Source organism: Oncorhynchus nerka, linkage group LG15, assembly GCF_034236695.1.
Source record: "Oncorhynchus nerka isolate Pitt River linkage group LG15, Oner_Uvic_2.0, whole genome shotgun sequence".
In the NCBI taxonomy this organism is placed as follows: Eukaryota; Metazoa; Chordata; class Actinopteri; order Salmoniformes; family Salmonidae; genus Oncorhynchus; species Oncorhynchus nerka.
Window position 1 is genome coordinate 60,831,150 of NC_088410.1, and position 22,135 is coordinate 60,853,284.

General features: G+C 40.9%; 1 protein-coding gene across 3 annotated transcripts; it reads right to left on the reverse strand.

Annotated features, from left to right (window-relative positions):
- Positions 1-1,743: 1,743 nt before the first annotated feature.
- LOC115143020 (GTP-binding protein REM 1-like) lies at positions 1,744-13,998 on the reverse strand. 3 transcript variants are annotated; one of them, XM_029682981.2, is made up of 6 exons: positions 13,644-13,998; positions 12,967-13,212; positions 11,628-11,961; positions 9,315-9,397; positions 3,717-3,924; positions 1,744-3,171 (listed from the first exon to the last, which is right to left on the reverse strand). In XM_029682981.2, exons 2-6 carry the CDS (start codon positions 12,976-12,978, stop codon positions 2,894-2,896), a joined length of 915 nt encoding a protein of 304 aa, XP_029538841.1. In that variant the 5' UTR covers positions 12,979-13,212; positions 13,644-13,998; the 3' UTR covers positions 1,744-2,893. The 3 variants fall into 3 exon arrangements, with proteins under 3 accessions (XP_029538841.1, XP_029538842.1, XP_029538843.1); XM_029682982.2 differs by having other exon boundaries at positions 11,628-11,986; positions 13,644-13,997; XM_029682983.2 differs by lacking the exon at positions 12,967-13,212 and having other exon boundaries at positions 11,628-11,986.
- Positions 13,999-22,135: the final 8,137 nt, after the last annotated feature.

Here is a 22,135-nt window from a genome sequence, read left to right on the forward strand (position 1 = left end):
CATCCCAGGTTGTGTCACAGCCGGTCATGACTGGGAGACCCATGAGGCGGCGCACAATTGGCCCAGCATCATCCGGGTTAGGGGAGGGTTTGGCCGGCCAGGACTTCCTTGTCCCATCGCGATCTAGCGACTCCTTGTGGCGGGCCGGGCACCTGCAAGCTGACTTCGGGTGCTTGTAAACTGACTTCGGTCGGCAGCTGGACGGTGTTTCCTCTGATACATTGGTGCGGCTGGCTTACGGGTTAAGTGAACAGTGTGTCAAGAAGCAGTGCGGATTGGCAGGGTCTTGTTTCGGAGGACACGTGGCTCTCGACCTTCGCCTCTTCCGAGTCCGTAGGGGAGTTTCCGCGATGGGACAAGACTCTAACTGCCAATTGGATATCACGAAAAAGGGGTAAAAGTACAAAAAAGCTATATATTGTACGAATGACAAGAGAAAAACTGTTATTTCTATTAAATCCTGTTTTTGAGTTTTATTTTGTTCAGGAATAACCTGTGTTAATGAACACTGAGTGAATAGTCTCCTATTGTGAATGTCACTTGAGGACCTCTCAGCACACTGAAGTTTCATCAATACCCCAAATGGCAGTGCAATAACCTGTGTTAATGAACACTGAGTGAATAGTCTCCTATTGTGAATGTCACTTGAGGACCTCTCAGCACACTGAAGTTTCAATGATACCGTCTGCATGGTTGGCTAACATTGGGCTCTGGTTGGTTGTGATGATGTCACTTAGGGGCTACGTCCCAAATGGCACCCTTCCTTATAGTTCACTACTTTTGATAAGGGCCCTATGTGGGGGCTCTGGTGAAAAGCAGTGTACTATGTAGGGAATAGGGTGCCATTTGAGACGCAGGGAGAGTATCCACTTATGTTGTTACTCTTTTTAAGCCAGCAACTAATCATGGAAATCCACGTAAAATTCCAAAGCCTGATCTAAACCGTGTCAAATGACAGTTTTGGCGATAAAATGCAATTATGGTATTATCCATAGAATAATCCAGGGTTGACCAGTTCATATATATTTGAATGTTTTTCTTGTTATCTCTTGTTTTCCTTTCATTAATTCAATATCTAAATGTCATGTTAGATGTAATTCAAATTTGATTCAAAAATGTCCATATCTAACAAAGTAAGGAACGTCTAATATAATAAGACTGGGTCATCAAACGAGATCAGTATTTCTTCCATATCAAAAGAAATTAAAGAAGTTGCATTGAACAATTCCATATTTATCACAACAGGTTTGTGTCTGGACATGAATTTCATGCTAACATGAGCTTCTACCCATCTAGGGGTTTAAACCACAACATGGGCATTGTCATTAATCAATGGAAACCTCCTGATCATCTGTACTTTGTCAACGTTACGAGGCAGCCATACAACTCCATATGGAACACAAACATACGTTGTCCTATGTCCCAAATGGCACCTTATCCCTATATAGTGCAATACTTTTGACCAGAGCCCTATGGGCCTTGGTCAAAAGTAGTGCTCTTTTTAGGGAGTAGGGTGCCATTTGGGGAGTAGACATTGTAAAACTATGTTCTCTAGTCGCCGATTCCTTCAGCAGGTTTATGGAAGGCTGTGGCCTAAAGGTGCCCACCAGAATCAGCACAACTATCACTATCACTTGTAAAACTCTATGATCACGTTGTTCAGTGTAATTTCTAGCTTAGTAGCCTGGTCTGGTTTTACTTCAGCCAAATTGTCACTTGACAATGAGGAAAAAAGCAGAAAGGTAGCACAACTATCTCTTCCATTTATTTTATATATATATATATCTTATAAAAGGTTACAAAAATGTGACAAACCTTAAAATCCAGAGCAGACAATGGTATAGTGGTAATATATTTTCTACTCCTTTATTTTCTCATAAAAATCCTTGACATTTATGTACTGTATTTACAAACTTTGTACAAAAGTGATAATACCTCTCTCAAACCCAACCAGGACACACACACACACACACACATTGAAGACTCAACATTTTTCTTCTTTGGTCTCTTCAGGACCATGTCATCATACAATGGTGTTTTTTTGACTGTGGTCAATCAGACCACGCCTCTTCAAAAGCATCCATTACAGTTGTACTGTTAACACCCCACTGGTCCTTCCAGCGTAGGAGGTGCTTCTAAGGGAAGGTGTGGAAGGGATCATCCTTTTGGAAAGTTCACGATGGTGTTCGATTCCCAAACAACATCGGCATTCACATGTAATTTAGCTGTCAACTGATGGGCTCATAGACAGAACAGAAGTCTTAAACCAGAGCTCTCTTGGTTGTTGTAGAAGAATGTCCATTGATTCCTCCCAACACATGACTGTCTCCCATAGTGCAAAACCTTGAAATCAAATCGTTAGTGACGTCTGCTTAAAAGTACCTAAGTGGGCATTGCTTTCCTCATGGCAAAAATACATCATACGGTGTATTCAAAGCACTTTCTTTGGTAGAAAATAAAACGATTATTTCATACCTCAATAATCTTAGGAAACCTTCTCAAAGGAGACCGTAAAGGACTTCAAATGCCAGATCTATGTCTGGATACACTGGTCTAGGAATCTATCGACTTAGATGTAAGGCAAACAGTTGATAAGGTGTCTGTTTAGCAAACTCACTCTCAGCAGATCTGTGATAAAGCAACAAAAAAAGTCTCAATTGCCTCACATTTTCTCATCTCAATTGCTTTGAATGGCTGAAATAAATAGGAAATAACAACGTCCATCCCCTTTACCACTAGGGGGTTGGAGCATAGAATTAGTCTCTCTAGACAGTACAATACAGCTGTTGGTTGGTTTAAAGATTTGACCCACAAGATGGCCGCCCGAAGAACACAGCGTCAGGGCAAAGAGGAGAGTTGAAGTCTGCGACCACTGTTGGTCACACAGCAACCATTACAGCACGGCCAGGTCGTGGCAGGACTTGGAGCGAACCTTCAGCGCCATCTTCTTGTTGTTCTTGGCCACCAGGCGGTCCAGGAAGCGGCGGGCCTTCTTGGCGAGGCTCTCCTCGCGCTTGTAGACGGAGCGCCGGCGTTCGTTGGTTTCCTTGCTGTCTCGCCGCAGGCGGATCTGCCGGACGATGCCCTCAAAGAGCTCGTGGACGTTGTGGTGGAGCGAAGCGGATGTCTCGATGAACTTGCAGTCGAACACCACGGCGCATGCACGGCCCTCTGGGAGAGAGCAGAGCACAGAGGAAGAAGAGGTCATACGAGAGGTTTTTACATGTGAGAGGGGTATGTTTGAGTCTTTATTAGTCAGGGATGTCTTTATTAGTCAGGGATCAGGTGAAACTCGTAATATAAATGCATTTGATTCATTGCACCAGAATTAGCACAAGCTTATTCTCATCTGCAGAACAGGTTAAATATCAAAACATTGACCAAATCATCAAGAATTACGGTGACATTGTAAAATACAGTGTTAGTGTATGAGATGTGTGCTGTAAATCCAACTCATGGAATATTAAGGGAACAACTTATAGTATGTTGTGTGGACGGCAACATTTGATATATGATCATGTTCTGTAGTTGTAACTTTTGCTTGTTTATTTGACTATGAAGGCCACAGAAAGTGCAGTACAGACTATTGTATGCCAAACTGTTTGTCTCTTTTATAAGCAGAGTGCTGCTCATATTGTTAAATGGCTCTCATCAAGTCACTGTTCAGAAGGTGTGGAGAGACGCTTTAATGATTACATTATTAGAATCAACGTTACCTTCTACAGCCACTTCTCTGGAGCGGACCAGGTCACTTTTGTTGCCCACGAGGATGATGGGAATGTTCTCGGCCTGCCGTATGCGCCGCAGCTGGATGCGTAACTCAGAGGCACTCTCAAAGCTGCTGCGGTCCGTGATGGAGTAAACTATGACGTAGGCGTTGCCCACCTGCATACAGTAGTCCTGGACCCATTTCTCATCCTCCTCCTGAGACACAGACAAAGAAGAGAGAGAAGTTCAACATTCACCAACAACAGCCATATTTGGATGCTCGTCCAGGATCTGGACTTTGATGGCACCTTTTCTTCTAATACTCCATAAGAAGGGCAATTCCAACCAACTCAATGCACCAAGTACACATGTCGATCAGGAGCTCGCCCGGGGCATACAAGTCATATTTGCATGATTTTAGCTTATTCATCATTCATAATGAATTCATTAACATTTGCTTCATTCATGTGACCGACCAATAGTGGGTCATACATGTGACAGACAAATACCTCAAAAGGCTTCTTCTATAAACTGAGACATCTTTAGTTCTCAAAACAAGGGTCTGGGCGTACTGCCAAATTGCAGATACTGATAGTGAGGATTCGTTCAGTCACTTGCATGAACACAGAAATTGGTTATTAAAAAAGCACAAACATAACATTTTCCATCACAGCTTAGACTGTTGACAACATGTAATCTATATTTCGTTTACAATGTTTATTGAAAACAAATACATTTGCACAATGAGCACAGCCATATTAGCATTGACATGAAATCAGTCAAAACACCTCAAAACAAGACATGGTATCAACAACAAGATAAAACGAGCTGAAACAAGCCACTTATGATGCCCCTGACTCTTGCTAGCAATCTGAAAAATCCAGAATCACAATAACACACTGACTTCTACCCCATGGAAGCGTGCTAGCCCATCTATATAACACCATGTAAATGGTCCTTCCGAGTACAATCTATAAATGGTTCTACCAATAATTATTTTATAATCTAAAGGTTCTTCCTAGACGGGTTCTACCGAGAACCGTTTTATCTTTGGATTCTTTCCAGAACCCTCCATGAACGGTTCCGCCAGCTTTATTAGCCTTAATCTTTATGACAATACATTACATATATCATAAGACCTTTCTTTGAGAGCGTAGTCATAGCCTAACACAGTGGTGTTAGGAAACTCAAGTCACATTATGCTGGCATGCAAATTGATGTGTAATTCCTATTGGAATCCAGCCAGAGTGAGGATATCCAACAATTGGAACATTTAATCACCTGCAACCTGCATTTAGAATGACTGCCAGGGTAGGAGAGATTGATAAATGAGACAACCTAAACCTCTCATTTGGAATTACTGTCTCAGTAACGGGTGAAATAAGTCCAACTACTAACATATTGGATTAGCTTGTGTAGCATAAGAGTAATTAACTAATCAATATACATGCAAAAACAGATATTTAAACAACTCTAAAAATCAACCTGCAATAGTGCATGCTGAGAAATGTGGTATTGATGGGCATGGTTTTGAGTAATTCCCATATAGATTCAGTTTAAAACATCACACCTATCTTTTTAAACTGATCAGATAACTCAAACTCCTGTTGATAAACATTAATCCTCAGGCCCTATTTAAAAAGGGAAAAATTACAATATAAAACTTATTCAGATTCAGAGGGTTCTATGCAATGTTGTGCTGCTATTTTTATTGACTTGGCCAAAGCTTTTGATACGGTAGACCATTCAATTCTTGTTGGTCAAGTAAAGAGTATTGGGGTCTCTGAGGCCTGTTTTGCTAACAACCTCTCTTAAAGAGTCCAATGTGTTAGGTCAGAACATCTGCTGTCTCAGCTACTGCCTGTCACCAAGGGAGTACCCCAAGGCTCGATCCTAGGCCCCACGCTCTTCTCAATTTTATATAAAAAAAACAGCACAGGCAGTAGGAAGCGCTTTCATCTATTTAAATGCAGATGATACTGTCTTATACTCAGCTGGCCCATCCCCGGATTTTGTGTTAAACACTCTAAAACAAAGCTTTTAGTGTCCAACAAGCCTTTTCTGCCCTTAAACTTGTTCCCGAACACCTCCAAAACAAAGGTAATGTGGTTCGGTAAGAAGAATGCCCTTCCCCTCTGAGGGTTTAGATCTTGAGGTAGTCACCTTATTCAAGTACTTGGGAGTATGGCTAGATGGTAAACTGTCCTTCTCTCAGCACATACAGTGGGGCAAAAAAAGTATTTAGTCAGCCACCAATTGTGCAAGTTCTCCCACTTAAAGAGATGAGAGAGGCCTGACAGAAAAAATGAGAAAAAAAATCCAGAAAATCACATTGTAGGATTTTTAATTAATTTATTTGCAAATTGTGGTGGAAAATAAGTATTTGGTCACCTACAAACAAGCAAGATTTCTGGCTCTCACAGACCTGTAACTTCTTCTTTAAGAGGCTCCTCTGTCCTCCACTCATTATCTGTATTAATGGCACCTGTTTGAACTTGTTATCAGTATAAAAGACACCTGTCCACAACCTCAAACAGTCACACTCCAAACTCCACTATGGCCAAGACCAAAGAGCTGTCAAAGGACACCAGAAACAAAATTGTAGACCTGCACCAGGCTGGGTAGACTGAATCTGCAATAGGTAAGCAGCTTGGTTTGAAGAAATCAACTGTGGGAGCAATTATTAGGAAATGGAAGACATACAAGACCACTGATAATCTTCCTCGATCTGGGGCTCCACGCAAGATCTCACCCTGTGGGGTCAAAATGATCACAAGAACGGTGAGCAAAAATCTCAGAACCACACGGGGGGACCTAGTGAATGACCTGCAGAGAGCTGGGACCAAAGTAACAAAGCCTACCATCAGTAACACACTACGCCACCAGGGACTCAAATCCTGCAGTGCCAGACGTGTCCCCCTGCTTAAGCCAGTACATGTCCAGGCCCGTCTGAAGTTTGCTAGAGAGCATTTGGATGATCCAGATTGGGAGATTGGGAGAATGTCATATGGTCAGATGAAACCAAAATATAACTTTTTGGTAAAAACTCAACTCGTAGTGTTTGGAGGACAAAGGATGCTGAGTTGCATCCAAAGAACACCATACCTGTGAAGCATGGGGGTGGAAACATCATGCTTTGGGGCTGTTTTTCTGCAAAGGGACCAGGACGACTGATCCGTGTAAAGGAAAGAATGAATGGCGCCATGTATCGTGAGATTTTGAGTGAAAACCTCCTTCCATCAGCAAGGGCATTGAAGATAAAACGTGGCTGGGTCTTTCAGCATGACAATGATCCCAAACACACTGCCCGGGCAATGAAGGAGTGGCTTCGTAAGAAGCATTTCAAGGTCCTGGAGTGACCTAGCCAGTCTCCAGATCTCAACCCCATAGAAAATCTTTGGAGGGAGTTGAAAGTCTGTGTCGCCCAGCAACAGCCCCAAAACATCACTGCTCTAGAGGAGATCTGCATGGAGGAATGGGCCAAAATTCCAGCAACAGTGTGTGATAACCTTGTGAAGACTTACAGAAAACATTTGACCTCTGTCATTGCCAACAAAGGGTATATAACAAAGTATTGAGATAAACTTCTGTTGTTGACCAAATACTTATTTTCCACCATAATTTGCAAATAAATTCATAAAAAATCCTACAATGTGATTTTCTGGAATTTTTTTCCTCATTTTGTCTGTCATAGTTGAAGTGTACCTATGATGAAAATTACAGGCCTCTCTCATCATTTTAAGTGGGAGAACTTGCACAATTGGTGGCTGACTAAATACTTTTTTGCCCCACTGTATCCATGCTGCAGGCTAAGGTTAAATCTAGACTTGGTTTCCTCTCGTAATCGTTCCTCTTTCACCAGCTGCCAAACTAACCCTGATTAACGTGACCATCCTACCTATGCTAGACTACGGAGATGAAATGTATAAATCGGCATGTAAAGGTGCTCTCGAGCGGCTAGATGTTCTTTACCATTCCGCCATCAGATTTGCCACCAATGCTCCTTATAGGACACATCACTGCACGCTATACTCTGTAAACCGGCCATCTCTGTATACCTGACGCAAGACCCACTGGTTGATGCTTTTTTTTATAAAACCCTCTTAGGCCTCACTTTCCCCTATCTGAGATACCTACTGCAACCCTCATCCTTCACATACAACACCCGTCCTGCCAGTGACATTCTGTTTAAGTCCCCCTAATACACATCCCTAGGTCGCTCCTCTTTTCAATTCACCACAGCTTGTGACTGGAACGAGCTACAAAAAACACTAACTTAACAGTTTTATCTCCATTTCTACATTCAAAGACTCAATCATGGACACTCTTACTGACACTTGTGGCTGCTTCACGAGATGTATTTTTTTTCTACCTTTTTGCCCTTCGTGCTGTTGTTTGTGCCTAACAATGTTTGTACCATGTTGTGCTGCTGCCGTGTTGCTACTGTGTTTTTGTCATGTTGTCTTGCTAACATGCTGTGTTGTCATGTGTTGCTGCCATGTTGTGTTGTCGTCTCAGGTCTCTATGTAGTGTTGTGGTGTCTCCCTTGTCGTGATGCGTATTTTGTCTTGTATTTTTTATCTCCCGTCCCCACAGAAGGACTTTTGCTCTTGGTAGGTTGTCATTGTAAATAAGAATATGTTCTTAATTGACTTGCCTAGTTGTACAAAGGTTATAAATAAAATAAATAAATGTAAAACCCTTCTTGCCTTCCAAAGAATCTGTTTTAACATCCGAAGATCCCGTTCTTCCAAAAGTGGTTCATTGGATTAAAAAGTTTGCCTTAGAATAAAGGGTTCCAAAAGGGTTCTTTGTAAAGTAGCATGTGTTTTATGTTGTTATAATTGAATCATTGAAGCCACCTTTGATGTCAAAAATGCACCCACGCATTCAAAAGATAATTGAGATAAGTGATGGTCAACATTAGGTTTTAACGTCGTTATTCGAAAAAGCACTAAGCTAAGTTGACTTATATGCATTTGTGAATACAGAACTCTGGTCTCCAGGGATGGTTATTGGTCAAACATCTGACGTTCTGCCTGTAGTGACACTTGGTGCCCTTTAACACATTGAAACCACTGTCTTTATAGACATCCTTATCTCCCTATATCTCCTCTAACCCGGTACAGACAAGTCAACATGTGGCTTGGCCTGCACGCTTCACTCCCCAGCTGTAATCAATACTGGAGTAATTAAGCCCCACAGCCATCAGTGTCCCATACAGACACTCGCCTAATGCCACTGGAGCCACCACTCACTGTCTCCAGCACAGCCAGGATTCGCCCCACTTCAGCTCGACTCAATGGAGTTTAGCTATAGGCACACAGTGCGAGCACATATATTTTTTTACAAAACCGAGGGAGGGGCAGGGCTGTCCCTTGGTATCATAGTTGTTTAGAATGGGGCCTTATGGTTCGGCTGGCACAAGCAAATTTGTTTCTTTGCTCTACCTGTGTTCTCAAGTAACACTGAGTAAGATTAAGTTATATAAATTAGAAAGCTTAAAGCTTTCAGTCCTTTTTTTGTTGATGTGAGACTATATCATATTCTCTACTGTGCAATGCATTTTTGTGACAAAGATGTTGATGGTTGGTGTTGTGTCATACCTGTTTCTCGTTCTCCCAGGTGTCCATGACGATGAGGGTGGTCTCCTCTCCATCTACAATCATGGTTTTCTCATAGGTGTCCTCTAAACAAACAAAACAACCAGGAAAGAGAATAGAAAATATATTATTTCCTACTGTACCTCAATAACGTTGGAAAACGTTCTAAAAGGGAGTCTAGACATTGCAACCTAGGGTAAAAATATAAATACAACTTGTTTTATTCTTGTAGATAAATTATACTTCTTTCTTTACGTCAACTCCTTCAAACATATCTACAATTGGTTGCAGCCAGTAGGTGTGATGGAATTTGGTTCTCTCTCTCTCTAAATATAGGCTTGTTCTTTGTGAATGGAGACCTGATGGAGACTCAAGGGTCAAAACCTTGTAGACTGCTGTCAATAAACCACATGGGAGCATAGATTTCAGTGTGCAGAATCTCTTTTTTCCTCATGCTGAATCATTTATGCCATGTCCATTTTAAGGTTATGACTTTAGAAACTAAAATATGGAGGTGTTTTACGAATTGGGTTATATATAAATATTTGGCATACAAGAACTCTACACTTGTGTTTATCCCTACTACTGTTAAAATGTGCAATATAGCTATTACACTTCATTACCATATCATCATGACCATGGAATATAAGCTGTGGAAAACACCATTGAGCCATGTCTAGTTTAGTCTGATTAGATCATCCTAGCGAGACTAAAACACACTTTGGCCAAAAGTGAAAGAACTTGTTACATTTTCCTTCCAACCATAGCCTTATTGTAAAAGCTGCTGCACAAGACAAGGACAAATGGCCCGTCAAAGCCTTGAGAAGTTGAGGTCTTTGAGTTGAAGTGACAATCTAGGTTTTTGATTTGATTTATTAGGATCCCCATTAGCCGACGCCAATGGTGACAGCTAGTCTTACTTGGGTCTGACACATAAAGAAAAATAAATGACAGACAAAAGACTACCATTTACATACGTTTAAATACATAAACATGCGCGTGTTTGCGTCTATCAGTTACACATACATGTCAGTTCATACACACAAAAAGTCACGTGTGGAGAGGCATTGTGCCGTGAGGTGTTGCATTATTTTTGTTGAAACCAGGTGAGCTGTTCACTTGAGCTATATGAGATGGAAGGGAGTTCCGTGCAATCATGGCTCTGTATAATACTGTACGTTTCCTTGAATTTGTTCTGCACCTGGGTATTGTGAAGGTCAGAACCTGTAAACAAGCAAACAAGTAATATGCCTACAATGGAATGTATTGTAATATCCTCGCAATGCTATTCTTTCCTCATAAAACACTTGCCATTCACCACACCAGCTCTAAACCAACCAAGGAGTCCACTATGAAGAACAGTTAAATTGCGGTCAGTGTGACAAGCAAAGTGATCCAAAACTAAAAACAACATGACCAAGTCAGTGACATGCTGAAAACAGGACAGCTATACACTTTCTCCTGATGATGTCAGAGGGAGGTCTCATGAGGAGAGACTTTACCACTATGGAGAGATAGGAGCTGCCACACACACACAGCAACCTATTTCCCTGTATATTGCAGAAACTTTTGACCAGGGGCTATACAGCAACATTCAGCTGGGCTGCCTCACAAATAGAACTTTATTCCCTGTATAGTGCACTACTTTTGACCAGAGCTACCCCACTAAGGGGAATAGGGTACTATTTGGGACGCATCTTTAGCCAGTCACTCCCATCAGCCGACCCGACACGCACAAGTCATGACAGCATGAACCTCTCACAAACGAATAAAGCAAACCGTGTCTAGGCTACCATATCAGGCATGACCTAAAAGTTTTCATTATTTATTTTGTAAATATTATGACTTTTATCCTGTCATAGTAAACACTTTCAGAGAAATTGGTGTTTCAAAAAGGACAAACTGCACAAATCACATCACTCAGCAGCACAGCTGGATGCCAAAATGCATGTGTCAATATAAGCTGCCAATCAATGCTTTGAGGTCACACAGTACTACACATGACAGAGACAAGAGTTCAATCAATGTAGTTGTGACAGGTTAGCCAAGGTTGTTAGGGCCAGGGCAATGTCAGAGACCATTACTTTTACAGTCATTGTTGATGAGATGCATAAAATGAATTAACTCATTGAATAACTCATTAGTGCTTAGTGTCCATAGATTTTAATTAGCAGATGAGGATGGATGATACTAATAGTTTTTTTAGGTTACTGATAAGACATTGACAAACAACTACTAAATAGTTGTGTTAATAGGCTACACACCATAAATAGCCTCATAATAATCATATTAATTGTGCTTGGTAGAAAGACCTACCTCCCGTATGGTCGTGAGCATCCTTTTCCTGAATGCCGGCAAAGATATTGGCAAGACTCGACTTTCCAACACCGTGGTCTCCTAGCAAAACAACGTGGTACAAACAATCTGCTCCTGAGCCATCCGAGTCATTATCCGAGTCATCAGATGACCAGTTGGCGCGGCAGTGGAGAGACTTGTCTCCGGGATGGTATGAGGCGGACTGGCCAAGCGGAGGGTGATGGGGGTCGGCTGGCGGGTCTCTACCTCTCGTCCCCGGGTGATGAGAGGCAGGGATAGGAGTACTTGCCCTTCTCCGCAAAGTCTCCTTGCCCTCTCTCTGTGTGTGTGTCATCTTAGCGAAAAGGCAAAGAACATCCCTTAAAAATAAGAATATGTAAAATAATCATAAGATAAAGTTCTAATTTACTAGGACATAATAGTTAAGCTCAAGGTTATTATAGTTCTGTGTTTTTATATTCCTTTTTATTCCTATTAGTTTTGAGATTTATTTGAAATTCAGTTTCGTTTCAGTTTTCAGACCCGATTAGCTAGTTTTATTTAGTTTAAGTTGTATAAAAATATTTTGATTTGATTTAATTTAGTTTCAGTTCTAATGTTAGGGCAAGACAGTATGTGTGTGCCAGGCTAGGAGCCATTACTGTTGTATAGTCTGCAACTGGGGGGCAGTAAAGTGATGGGTCAGGTCATAGGTTAGGTTAGGTTTACGTTATACAGTCAATCTCAATGTGACTTGGATTTGAAAGGAATAGCGCTGAGACTGATGCAAAGAAATATGGTGGAAGGAGTCTCTCTCGCCCATGTTTACACCAATCCAATGTTTAACTTAATTAAGTAGTACATGTAATCAAGTTAGCTGCTTTCCACTGTTAGCTGGTGATAGTGATGCACAAGCTAGGTCTTTTTGAAACCATCTCTTAGCCACATTTACCACCCGATTTAGTAGGCTTGAAAACCCCGTCAAAAGCTTGAAAACACTATTGTAATCCCATTACATTTTTACCCAAAGTTTAGAAAAAAACATAATTCATGATGGTTTTATTTCATTTTAGTTCGCTTTGGAGATAAATCATTTGTTTAGTTGTAGTTTTTCAAACGGGGTGTTGATTTTTTAAATTTCAGGTTACCAAATAGTTGTTTTCATTATTAGTTTTCGTCTCTGTTTTCGTTTACTATAATACACTTGGTTAGGCTAAATAATATAGAAAACCCCTATAATAAACAGTTTATAAACAGACACTGCTCCCGGATTAAAGATAAATTGTAAAACAAACAAAAATATCACTGCCTATGGAGTGTAAATAGCACTGAAACATAATATTGTCTGGAATTTACTCACAACTGTAGCCATGAATCTTCTAATTTTGTCCAGTATTCTCCATTGCAGAGCAAAGCACAGACTTCACCATATAGTAAAGTTTTCTCGGTTCGGGGAGCTGTGTCCGAGCTGTCATTCTGTTCTTGTACCGAGGAAAGCTTCCAATGTATCAATCAGTTTTGTTACAGTGTCCCATCAGCTATTCTATACAAGTGTAACAGTATACCCCTGTGGAGTCATGGCAACATCCTGCAAAGTTCCACAACCCTGTAAAAATGTAAGAGTGGAGTCAGGGGTTGCTCGCTCGCTCGCCTCTCTTTTTCAATATCCTCTCTGTATCACACAAGAAGGCATGCACACGCACGCACACACACACACAAAGGCAGACACAATGTTTCAGATCACCTCCTGTGATAACATGCACTGAGACGTAGTCATGGTGTAGGCTAATTCAAATAGGCTATTTTAAAAACTCGAACACCGCTAACTTTGTTGGTCAACAACTAAATCATGTAATGGGGAGGACAATCATTTCAATATGCAATGTTTTGCTTTTATAAATCCATAGCACTTCTTCTAGGAACGCTATTGCACTTCCTGTCCAAAAAGTTGTTGGCTAAATGGTGGGTGCTAATTTCCAAATGTCATATGGCGTATTTTAATTAGGCTACTTCAGTTTTCTACCTATGGATACTCACCCGTGCTGTAAATTCCGTTTAACGCATGTAGGCAATGCGCGTTCTGGGTGTTTTCAGCGGAGCGTGTCCTTTGATGATGCGCGCGTGCTTCGAATCAGCCCTGATTCAATTCAATCATTGCTGCTACAACTTTTCCCTGTGTGAATCTACTTTAATCTCATCGAAGAACCCACCCCAACTACATGACGTAAAAGTAAGTCACTTCCTGTTCTAGACTATTAGTTTTATCTCTCTTTTACCACAATAATGTTTACCTCCACGGTGCAGATATCTACTAGGGCAGGGTTTCCCAAACTCGGTCCTGGTGCCCCCCCACCTGGGTGCACGTTTTGGTTTTTCCCTTAGCCCTACACAGCTGATTCAAATCATCAAAGCTTGCTGATGAGTTGGTTATATTGCCCAAGCAGGACAACCACTGCTTTATATACATTTCTATAGAAAATATGGGGACAGGATGTGTCTTGTCCTAAAAATCCATGTATGTTTAGATTAGTCAAATCAAGCCCCAGTGTTGAACTCTTTATAAAGTACAAAAATATCTTCAAAGGGAGCCAAGTCTCCATTAAAAGCACTTTTACAAGTATGCTGCATAGTTTCAGTTTGAGACAATCAGTACACACACACACACACACACACACACACACACACACACACACACACACACACACACACACACACACACACACACACACATCTGTAAATCAGTTCTGTCCTAACACTGTGAGAGGGCAGAGTTCACACCCCTAGCCGCAGACCAGCACTCTCTACCAGGAAATTGTATTCTCTGAGGCTCTGCTGAATCTTTTCCAACTGAAACAACATAAGTAATCAGACCAGTCGGCCGTACGATGGCCAGATGAAGGCCCTACACTGTTTATAAAGCCAGCTTCTTTCCCACACTTAAGTAAATCACAGTCAGAGACTTCCCAAAACTACGGTTACAGGGTCTGAGGAGATTTGTGAAAAGAGGGAGGGTTGGAAGTGGTTACTCTCACTGCGGCACTTACTGTGGAAAGAAAAAGCAAACTATAAACATTCTAAATATTGAAAATTATTTTCTGTGGACCGGCACACTGAAGAATGTGATAATGGGCAATAAATGAGATTCAACTGGCAGTTATAGACCATAAATTATAGCTGAATGAACCCACATCAAATGCTCATACACTACATGACCGAAAGTATGTGGGCACCTGCTCATCGAACATCTCATTCCAAAATCATGGATATTAATATGGAGTTGGTCCCCCCTTTGCTGCTATAATAGCCTCCACTCTTCTGGGAAGGCTTTCTACTAGATGTTGGAACATTGCTGCAGGGACTTGCTTCCATTCAGCCACAAGTATTGGTGAGGCCGGGCACTGATGTTCGGCAATTAGGCCTGGCTCGCAGTCGGCGTTCCAATTCATCCCAAAGGTGTTCGATTGGGTTGAGGTCAGGGCTCTGTGCAGGCCAGTCAAGTTCTTCCACACTGATCTCAACAATCCCTTTCTATATGGACTTCACTTCGTACACAGGGGCATTGTCATGCTGAAACAGGAAAGGGCCTTCCCCAAACTGTTGCCACAAATTTGGAAGCACAGAATTGTCTAGAATGTCATTGTATGCTATAGCGGTAAGATTTCCCTTCACTGGAACTAAGGGGACTAGCCCGAACCATGAAAAACAGCCCCAGACCATTATTCCTCCTAAGGTGATCTTAGGCTTATGTGCGGCTGCTCGGCCATGGAAACCCATTTCATGAAGCTCCCGACAAACAATTCTCGCGCTGACGTTGTTTTCAGTGGCAGTTTGGAACTTGGTAGTGAGTGTTGCAACCAAGGACAGACAATTTTGACATGCTACACACTTATGTGGCCTACCACTTTGCGGCTGAGCCGTTGTTGCTCTTAGACGTTTCCACTTTACAATAACAGCACTTACAGTTGACCGGGACAGCTCAAGCAGGGCAGAAATTTGACGAACTGACTGACTTGTTGGAAAGGTGGCATCCTATGACGGTGCCACGTTAAAAGTCATTGAGCTCTTCAGTAAGGACATTCTACTGCCAATGTTTGTCTTTGGAGATTGCATGGCTGTGTACTCAATTTTTTTTTACACCTGTCAGCAACGGGTGTGGCTGAAATAGCCAAATCCACTAATTTGAAGGAGTGTCCACATACTTTTGTATATATAGTGTATGATTCCACTCCCAAAAAAGGAGAATAAATTGTACTTTTTTGAAGTTCCTTTCTCTTTCAACGAATATACAAATGATTTGAACCTGAACCCTGGAGGTATTTATTTGAACGTTTTACAATAGATTGTTGAGCCATATTACAATGTGGAACTAGGTTTGAGAAGATGGGCACTCAGTGTAACACACATTCTGGGGTTGCGCCTAGAAGAGCCCAACAGGTTTAAATGCAGCCAAGTGACACTAGTCTGTCACACATCTAAATGGGGAGCCGCTCCTCATGAGGGATGTTTAAGGTCACGGCCATTTCCGGGGTGCATCTGGAATGAACACAACACACATTTAGAACCTTAATGCACACTGAGCACAATTTCCTTATTAACATACTTAGTATACATTTGGAAATGTTATTTGCTTGTGAAGGTTTTGGTGCCATTTTAAAGTGCCCTTCAAAAATAAAATCATGATTAAGTATGGGCTGTTCTTGATGGATATTCAATATTTTAGAAACCTACAGTACTGATATAATGTAAAAAAAAATGTCACACAAAATTATTCAGAGGGGTTGGGTCCCTTTCCATTTCCTTACATGCATATCAGGTGTGTTCTCCTATTTACATCCTATGATAGATGTACTGTGGGCTAATTCAATTCTGATGATGAAGACCTACATTTTACATCCTAAAACTGGCCCATCTGAGTGAGAACAAATGAATGGAAAGTAACATCTCACATTGCCTTAAGTAATTGTAAAAGACAGAATAAACAAGCTTGACAGCAGTTTCTGTATGGAAGACTGTATCCTATCACGGAAGAAGGAAAAAACACGTCTGTTTAAATAAACACACTCTCTCCCCAAAAGTGACTTCAGACAATAACAGAGTGAGAGAAAGCAGTTGTGTCTTTGTGGACCCGCTATTTACCAGCCCAGAGAATGATGAGTTTGAATCAGTCAGAGTCAGTACAGCTTATTCCATATGGAACATTTGCACTTACAGTTCAACTTCATATTCATAGTTCCCTCTCTGAGGCTTAGAACACGTCAGTGCTAAAATGGTGTCTTTGCTAAGTGAGATTCAGGATGTTTACCGAAAACGTCGTAATTTCTCAAACCCCAATTCAACGTTGAATCTCCCTTATATAAAATCCCACGTGAAATGAATGTATTCAGAGGGTGTTGTGTCATTTTGTTTTGGAACAGGCTGGGGGGAAATTTGACCACCTTTATTACCCTTTAATGTCAGACTGGGATTCCGTGAACACAAGGCTCTTCTGTGCTTCTTCATTTCAATTTAAGACGGCGCTGCAAGTCTGTTCCCAAACCTGGGTAATATTAAACAGCGATACCTCATTACTATTTCCGAGACATCGCTTTTGATGGAAAGAGGAAAGAAGAGGTTAAAATCCTGTCACGTGTATTAGTTTGGTCCCAGCTGTTTTAGTGACATTGATAGATGTCTGATAGATAAACAACCCTACAGCTCAGTGGTTGGTATTATGACACTGTCATACTCTTTGCCTAGATTTGACTCAATTTACTATATATTGGTAATTAGTTACTTAAATCAAATAATGTAAGTATATCAGTTTTAGTATTTGTTTTAGTTTTAGGGATGCACATTAGACAATGTTCTTTCGGAATTCTTTTTAAACCCCCATCAAGAAATGCCTGAAGCCACATTGTCTAAAGTAACCACCCTCATGGCATGGATTGATGACATCACACAGCCTATGAAGAGCAGTAGTGTACAGTAAAGTGCCCTCCATCAACTTGACTTGACATACACGCGGATCGAGAGGCCTTTGGGAAGAAAGGTTTACATTTTGTGCACTTAAACCTCCAAAGTCTACAACTGAAGATTGATGAGATACGCCTGTTGGTTCGCAAATCAGAGGTGGGTGTCTTATGTTTTACAGATACATGGTAGGATTCATCTGTTTGTGACTCAGAAATTGAGATAGGCAATTACTCTGTTGTCAGTGAGGATTGGAATCGGAACGGTGGGGGGGACATGTGCTTTACTTAAAACATCAGATTGAATTTAATCGATGCTCGGGAATTGTCTGGCTGGTTATCTGCTTCCCCAAAACCAAACTTTTTTTTGTGGGGTGTGTTTCAGGCCGCCCAATCAGAATGAATTCTATGAAAACTGTTTCATCAAACTGTAATGATTCCCTGGTGAAGGGAATGATTTTGTTAGGGGATTTCAATGCTGATGTTTGCAAAAGGACAACCTAACCCACAATGTATTTATGCACTTCTGTAGATCACTTGCTCTGATCCAAATGATAAAAGATCCCACCAGGGTATGTGAAACAGTGCAAAGTATGATTGAGTGGAGTGATAGTCATTGATCATTTTGATCATGGAGTGATGGTCAGGAATCATTGACCATTCTATTACATTTTGCACAAGGAGTGTTTTTAAAGATATATTTACATGTCACAAAACTGTTAGAATCAGAGCACTCAAAAAAAATACTCTTGTTGAAATGTTTAGGGAGCAAGTGGGTGCAATTGACTGGTCACCTGCGCTGGATAGTGCAAGGGTAGGCAGCGCCTGGGAAGCATTTAAATGTATATTTCTTGATGTGGTGAATGTGATGGCTCCCATTAGACAGGTCAGAGTAAAGGAGAGATCTAGCCCTTGGTTTAATCATGGGATCCTAGAATCTATCCAAGCAAAGACTAAGGCCTTTACGAAATGTAAGAACTCTCCTATATAAATGTCACAGAAATGAAGCACAGAGCAGGATGGATGAAGCTAAGAGGGGTTACTTTGCTAATACAATCATTGAGAACAAAAATCACCATAAAAAGCTTTGGAAATCATTTAAGGAACTAGGCTGTAGTAGTACTACCAAAAACAAAATAAACAGTATTGGACTGAACATCAGGGGGGAGATGATACATGAAAAAGCAGAGGTTGAAAATTAATTAAACATTTATTTTTACTTCTGTTGCCAGCAAGCTGGTTAGCAAGCTGCCTACCAATTCTAGTTTGTATGGAAACGACCAAGCCAATAAGTATTATGTTGAATTAGAGGTTCAGCCAAACTCTTATTCTTTTGCAAAGGTAGCAACAACCAAAGTAGCCAGTATGCTAGCAGAGCTTACATTTTCCTAAGCCACAGGCCTTGATAATATTCCTGCAAGGTTTCTTAGAGATTCGGCTGAGAAAATTGCCCCTTGTATTATGCATATCATTAATCTCTCTCTTGAACAAGGCATCTTTCCCAAGGACATGAAACAAGTTAAAGTTCTACCTCTGTATAAGAAGCGGATAAAGTTTGAACCTGGGAATTATAGGCCTGTATCAGTATAACATCAAAGATCCTGGAGACAAAGCCTAATGTATGATTTTCAGTCAGGGTTTAGAAAACATACTCCACTGATTCATGTCTACTTGACTGACTTCATCAGGAAAGAGATTGATGAGGGAAATCTTTGTGGAATGGCACTGCTTGACTTACAGAAGGCATTTGATGCAGTTAACCACTCTCTCCTAATATCCAAACTGGAGGCACTGGAGTTAAGCAGTATCCCTCTAGGCGGGGTACAGTCCTACTTGTCATGTAGGGTGCAAGTGGTAGAGGTTAATTGTTCACTGTCTCAGGCAAAACTGATAAGTTGTGGTGTTCCGCAGGGTAGCGTGCTTGGGCCACTACTGTTTTTACTGTATATAAACAATGTGATAGATGCTTGTTCTGGTTGTCTTTTCCTTTATGCGAATGACTCTAGACTTCTGGTGTCTCATAAAAGTAAAACTATGTTGGAGAACATACTTAGTACAGAGCTTACTAACATTATCAAATGGCTTGGAGAGAATAAGCTATCTCTGTACTTAGGTAAAACAGAGGCAATACTGTTTGGGTCCAGACCTTAAATTGTGTAGGTCCTCTGAAATCAGAGTGGAGTTAGGGGGTGAGGTGCTGACTACTAAAACCTCTGTTAGCTACCTGGGATGCATCTTTGAAGGACGCTTGGGGGGTGTGAGCATGGTCATTAAAGTGCTAGCGAAGGTTAATGCCAGAACCAAGTTTTTGGCTAGAAAGTCAAAGCTGCTTGAAAAGGACTCCATGAGAGTGATAGCCACTGCCCTCATTCAATGCCATTTAGACTATGCTAATACTTCCTGGTTTGGGAGCTTATCTAAGCTTCTGAAGTGGAAACTCCATATAGCCCAGAATAAGCTGATCAAGGAAGTATTGAAGGGGAATCCGTGTACTCACATAGGCAGGAGCGGCTTTCAGGAACTCGACTGGCTGCCTGTTGAGGCCAGGGTGTCCCAGATTAGACTGGGTCTGGTTTACAGGAGTATTTGTGGTTCTGTTACTTTCCCCATGTTAGGGATGCACACAACCACAGCACCAGATCAGGGGTTGCTAATGTGTGCTTATACAGGTTCTGGAGTAATGCTGGGATGGGTACTTTCTTGTATACTGGAGCCTCAGAGTGGAATGAGTTGCCCCTGCCCATAAAAACGATGTCCTCTTTCCAGCTTTAAAAATACAGTAAAAAACAGTTTGATGTCTTCTGTGCCCATATGAATGTACCCTACGACGTAACTGCAATGATGAGACAGCTGTTCTTCTTCTTTATTTGTATGTTTTATTATCTCGCTGCCATATTGTGTTCAACCGTATACGATGTTGCCTAGCCCTCTTGTCTCAAGAGGACCACAATGGAAGTCAATGGAAGTCTAAGATTTTATTGTGTGTTGTGCTCAATGATTTTCCTTGTTTTTGTATGGTAGAATTAATAAACTAAACTAAATACTTATCTAATTTGGGGGAAATGTCTTGGAATATGTCTTGATGTCCTGATGTTGGTCTGTGTTGCAGTTCCTGGATACTCTGGATCTGCTCTCTGTTCTTATCTTCCAGCACCGCATTTTCCTGAAAAATTGAAAGCATGAGTTATTGACACAGAAAAGGAAGAAAATAAGCGCTTTTCAATTGCAGTAATTTTCAGATAGTGCCATGGTAAAAAATACAAATGTGATTCTTCCTCACATGTGGATGATGTATGCAATATGAATGAGGCCATTATCACTTCTACGACCAGAGTAACAAATTGGAAGCTAGAAAGAAAAAGGACTGGTGGAGATAAGGGGAATAATGTTTAGATTTGTATTATTAATGAGGATAAAGTTACAGATGTAGGGTCTTAATTTGAGCAAGTTTGCTACAGCAGGAAAATAATCCTGCAGCAACAGGAAATGTGAATTATTATGTGGATTATAAATCATGATAAGAAGTCATCTGCGCTCTTTTAAGGTCCTTACTACTGAATAGTGCCTGTTCCAGTTGTATAGGAGTCAAAATAAGAATATTGGAATAGATGGAGAACCGCACACATTGAAAAACAAATATATACAAAACTGACGATTGAATGCAAAATAAAGATGTTTATTAAAACGTTCATGGTGCCCAAGAAATCATGCAAGAAAGTGCATAAATGAAAGGTGAAAATAAATCACAAATGTTTCGGCCTCTGGCCATCATCACTGTAAATCGTCGGCACATGCACAGTCATCTACAGCATTATGTAGACCGATAAGAACACGTATTATAGAACACACAGAATGCCGGTGGATGTTCTATTTAAAAACTCTCCACCCATCTGGCAATGAAGAATTGTTATTGAAGTGTTTTTTTGTAACTGTTACATTGCCTCTTATTGGAGTTCAATACCCCCATCTAGTGGTCTCTCTACTCTTACAATCTTGTGTTATTTATTCTGCTGAAATGTTCACATCGTATATACATGTAAAAAGCAATAATTTATGATATTTCTCTGTCTCTGTATATATAATCTAGATCATGCATTATGTTTACTGATTCATGGATTTTCTGGTGAGTTTTCTTGCTTGATCATGTGACATTTACAATTATTACATGATAATAATTCACATTATTTATAATATCTCCACAAACCCCATAATTGTTTCTTTGCAGCGTGCTCTGAGTCCATGAGTTCTATATTGTCCTGTCTGATCGGACTGTGGCTCCAGCCGTTAAAAGCAGCGATCGAACTCATCCAGAGGAACAGGGTAGACTTGATTTATTCTGGGTTTATTCGGTTTACTACAAATTCAATAGTCTCAGTACTGAGCGTCTCAGGGAGAATATCGGGTTCTGTGTCAATATGAAGAGATGTGTTCATACGGTTGTAGCTCTGTGTCTAGCTCACTGTTATAGTTAATGGTGGTCTTTGACTTCGAACTCTACATCTATCAGATCTACAGTATACTTGGTACTTCTGTACTTGCTTAGATTTAACTTTTTGCAGTGCTCCCATTTCCGATAAAACT

Coding starts and splice junctions, on each gene's coding strand:
- LOC115143020 (XM_029682981.2), bottom strand. Junction 3,925..9,314: donor CCTGGGAGAACGAGAAACAG/GTATGACACAAC, acceptor TCTGTGTCTCAG/GAGGAGGATGAGAAATGGGT. Junction 3,172..3,716: donor CAGAGAAGTGGCTGTAGAAG/GTAACGTTGATT, acceptor GCTCTCTCCCAG/AGGGCCGTGCATGCGCCGTG.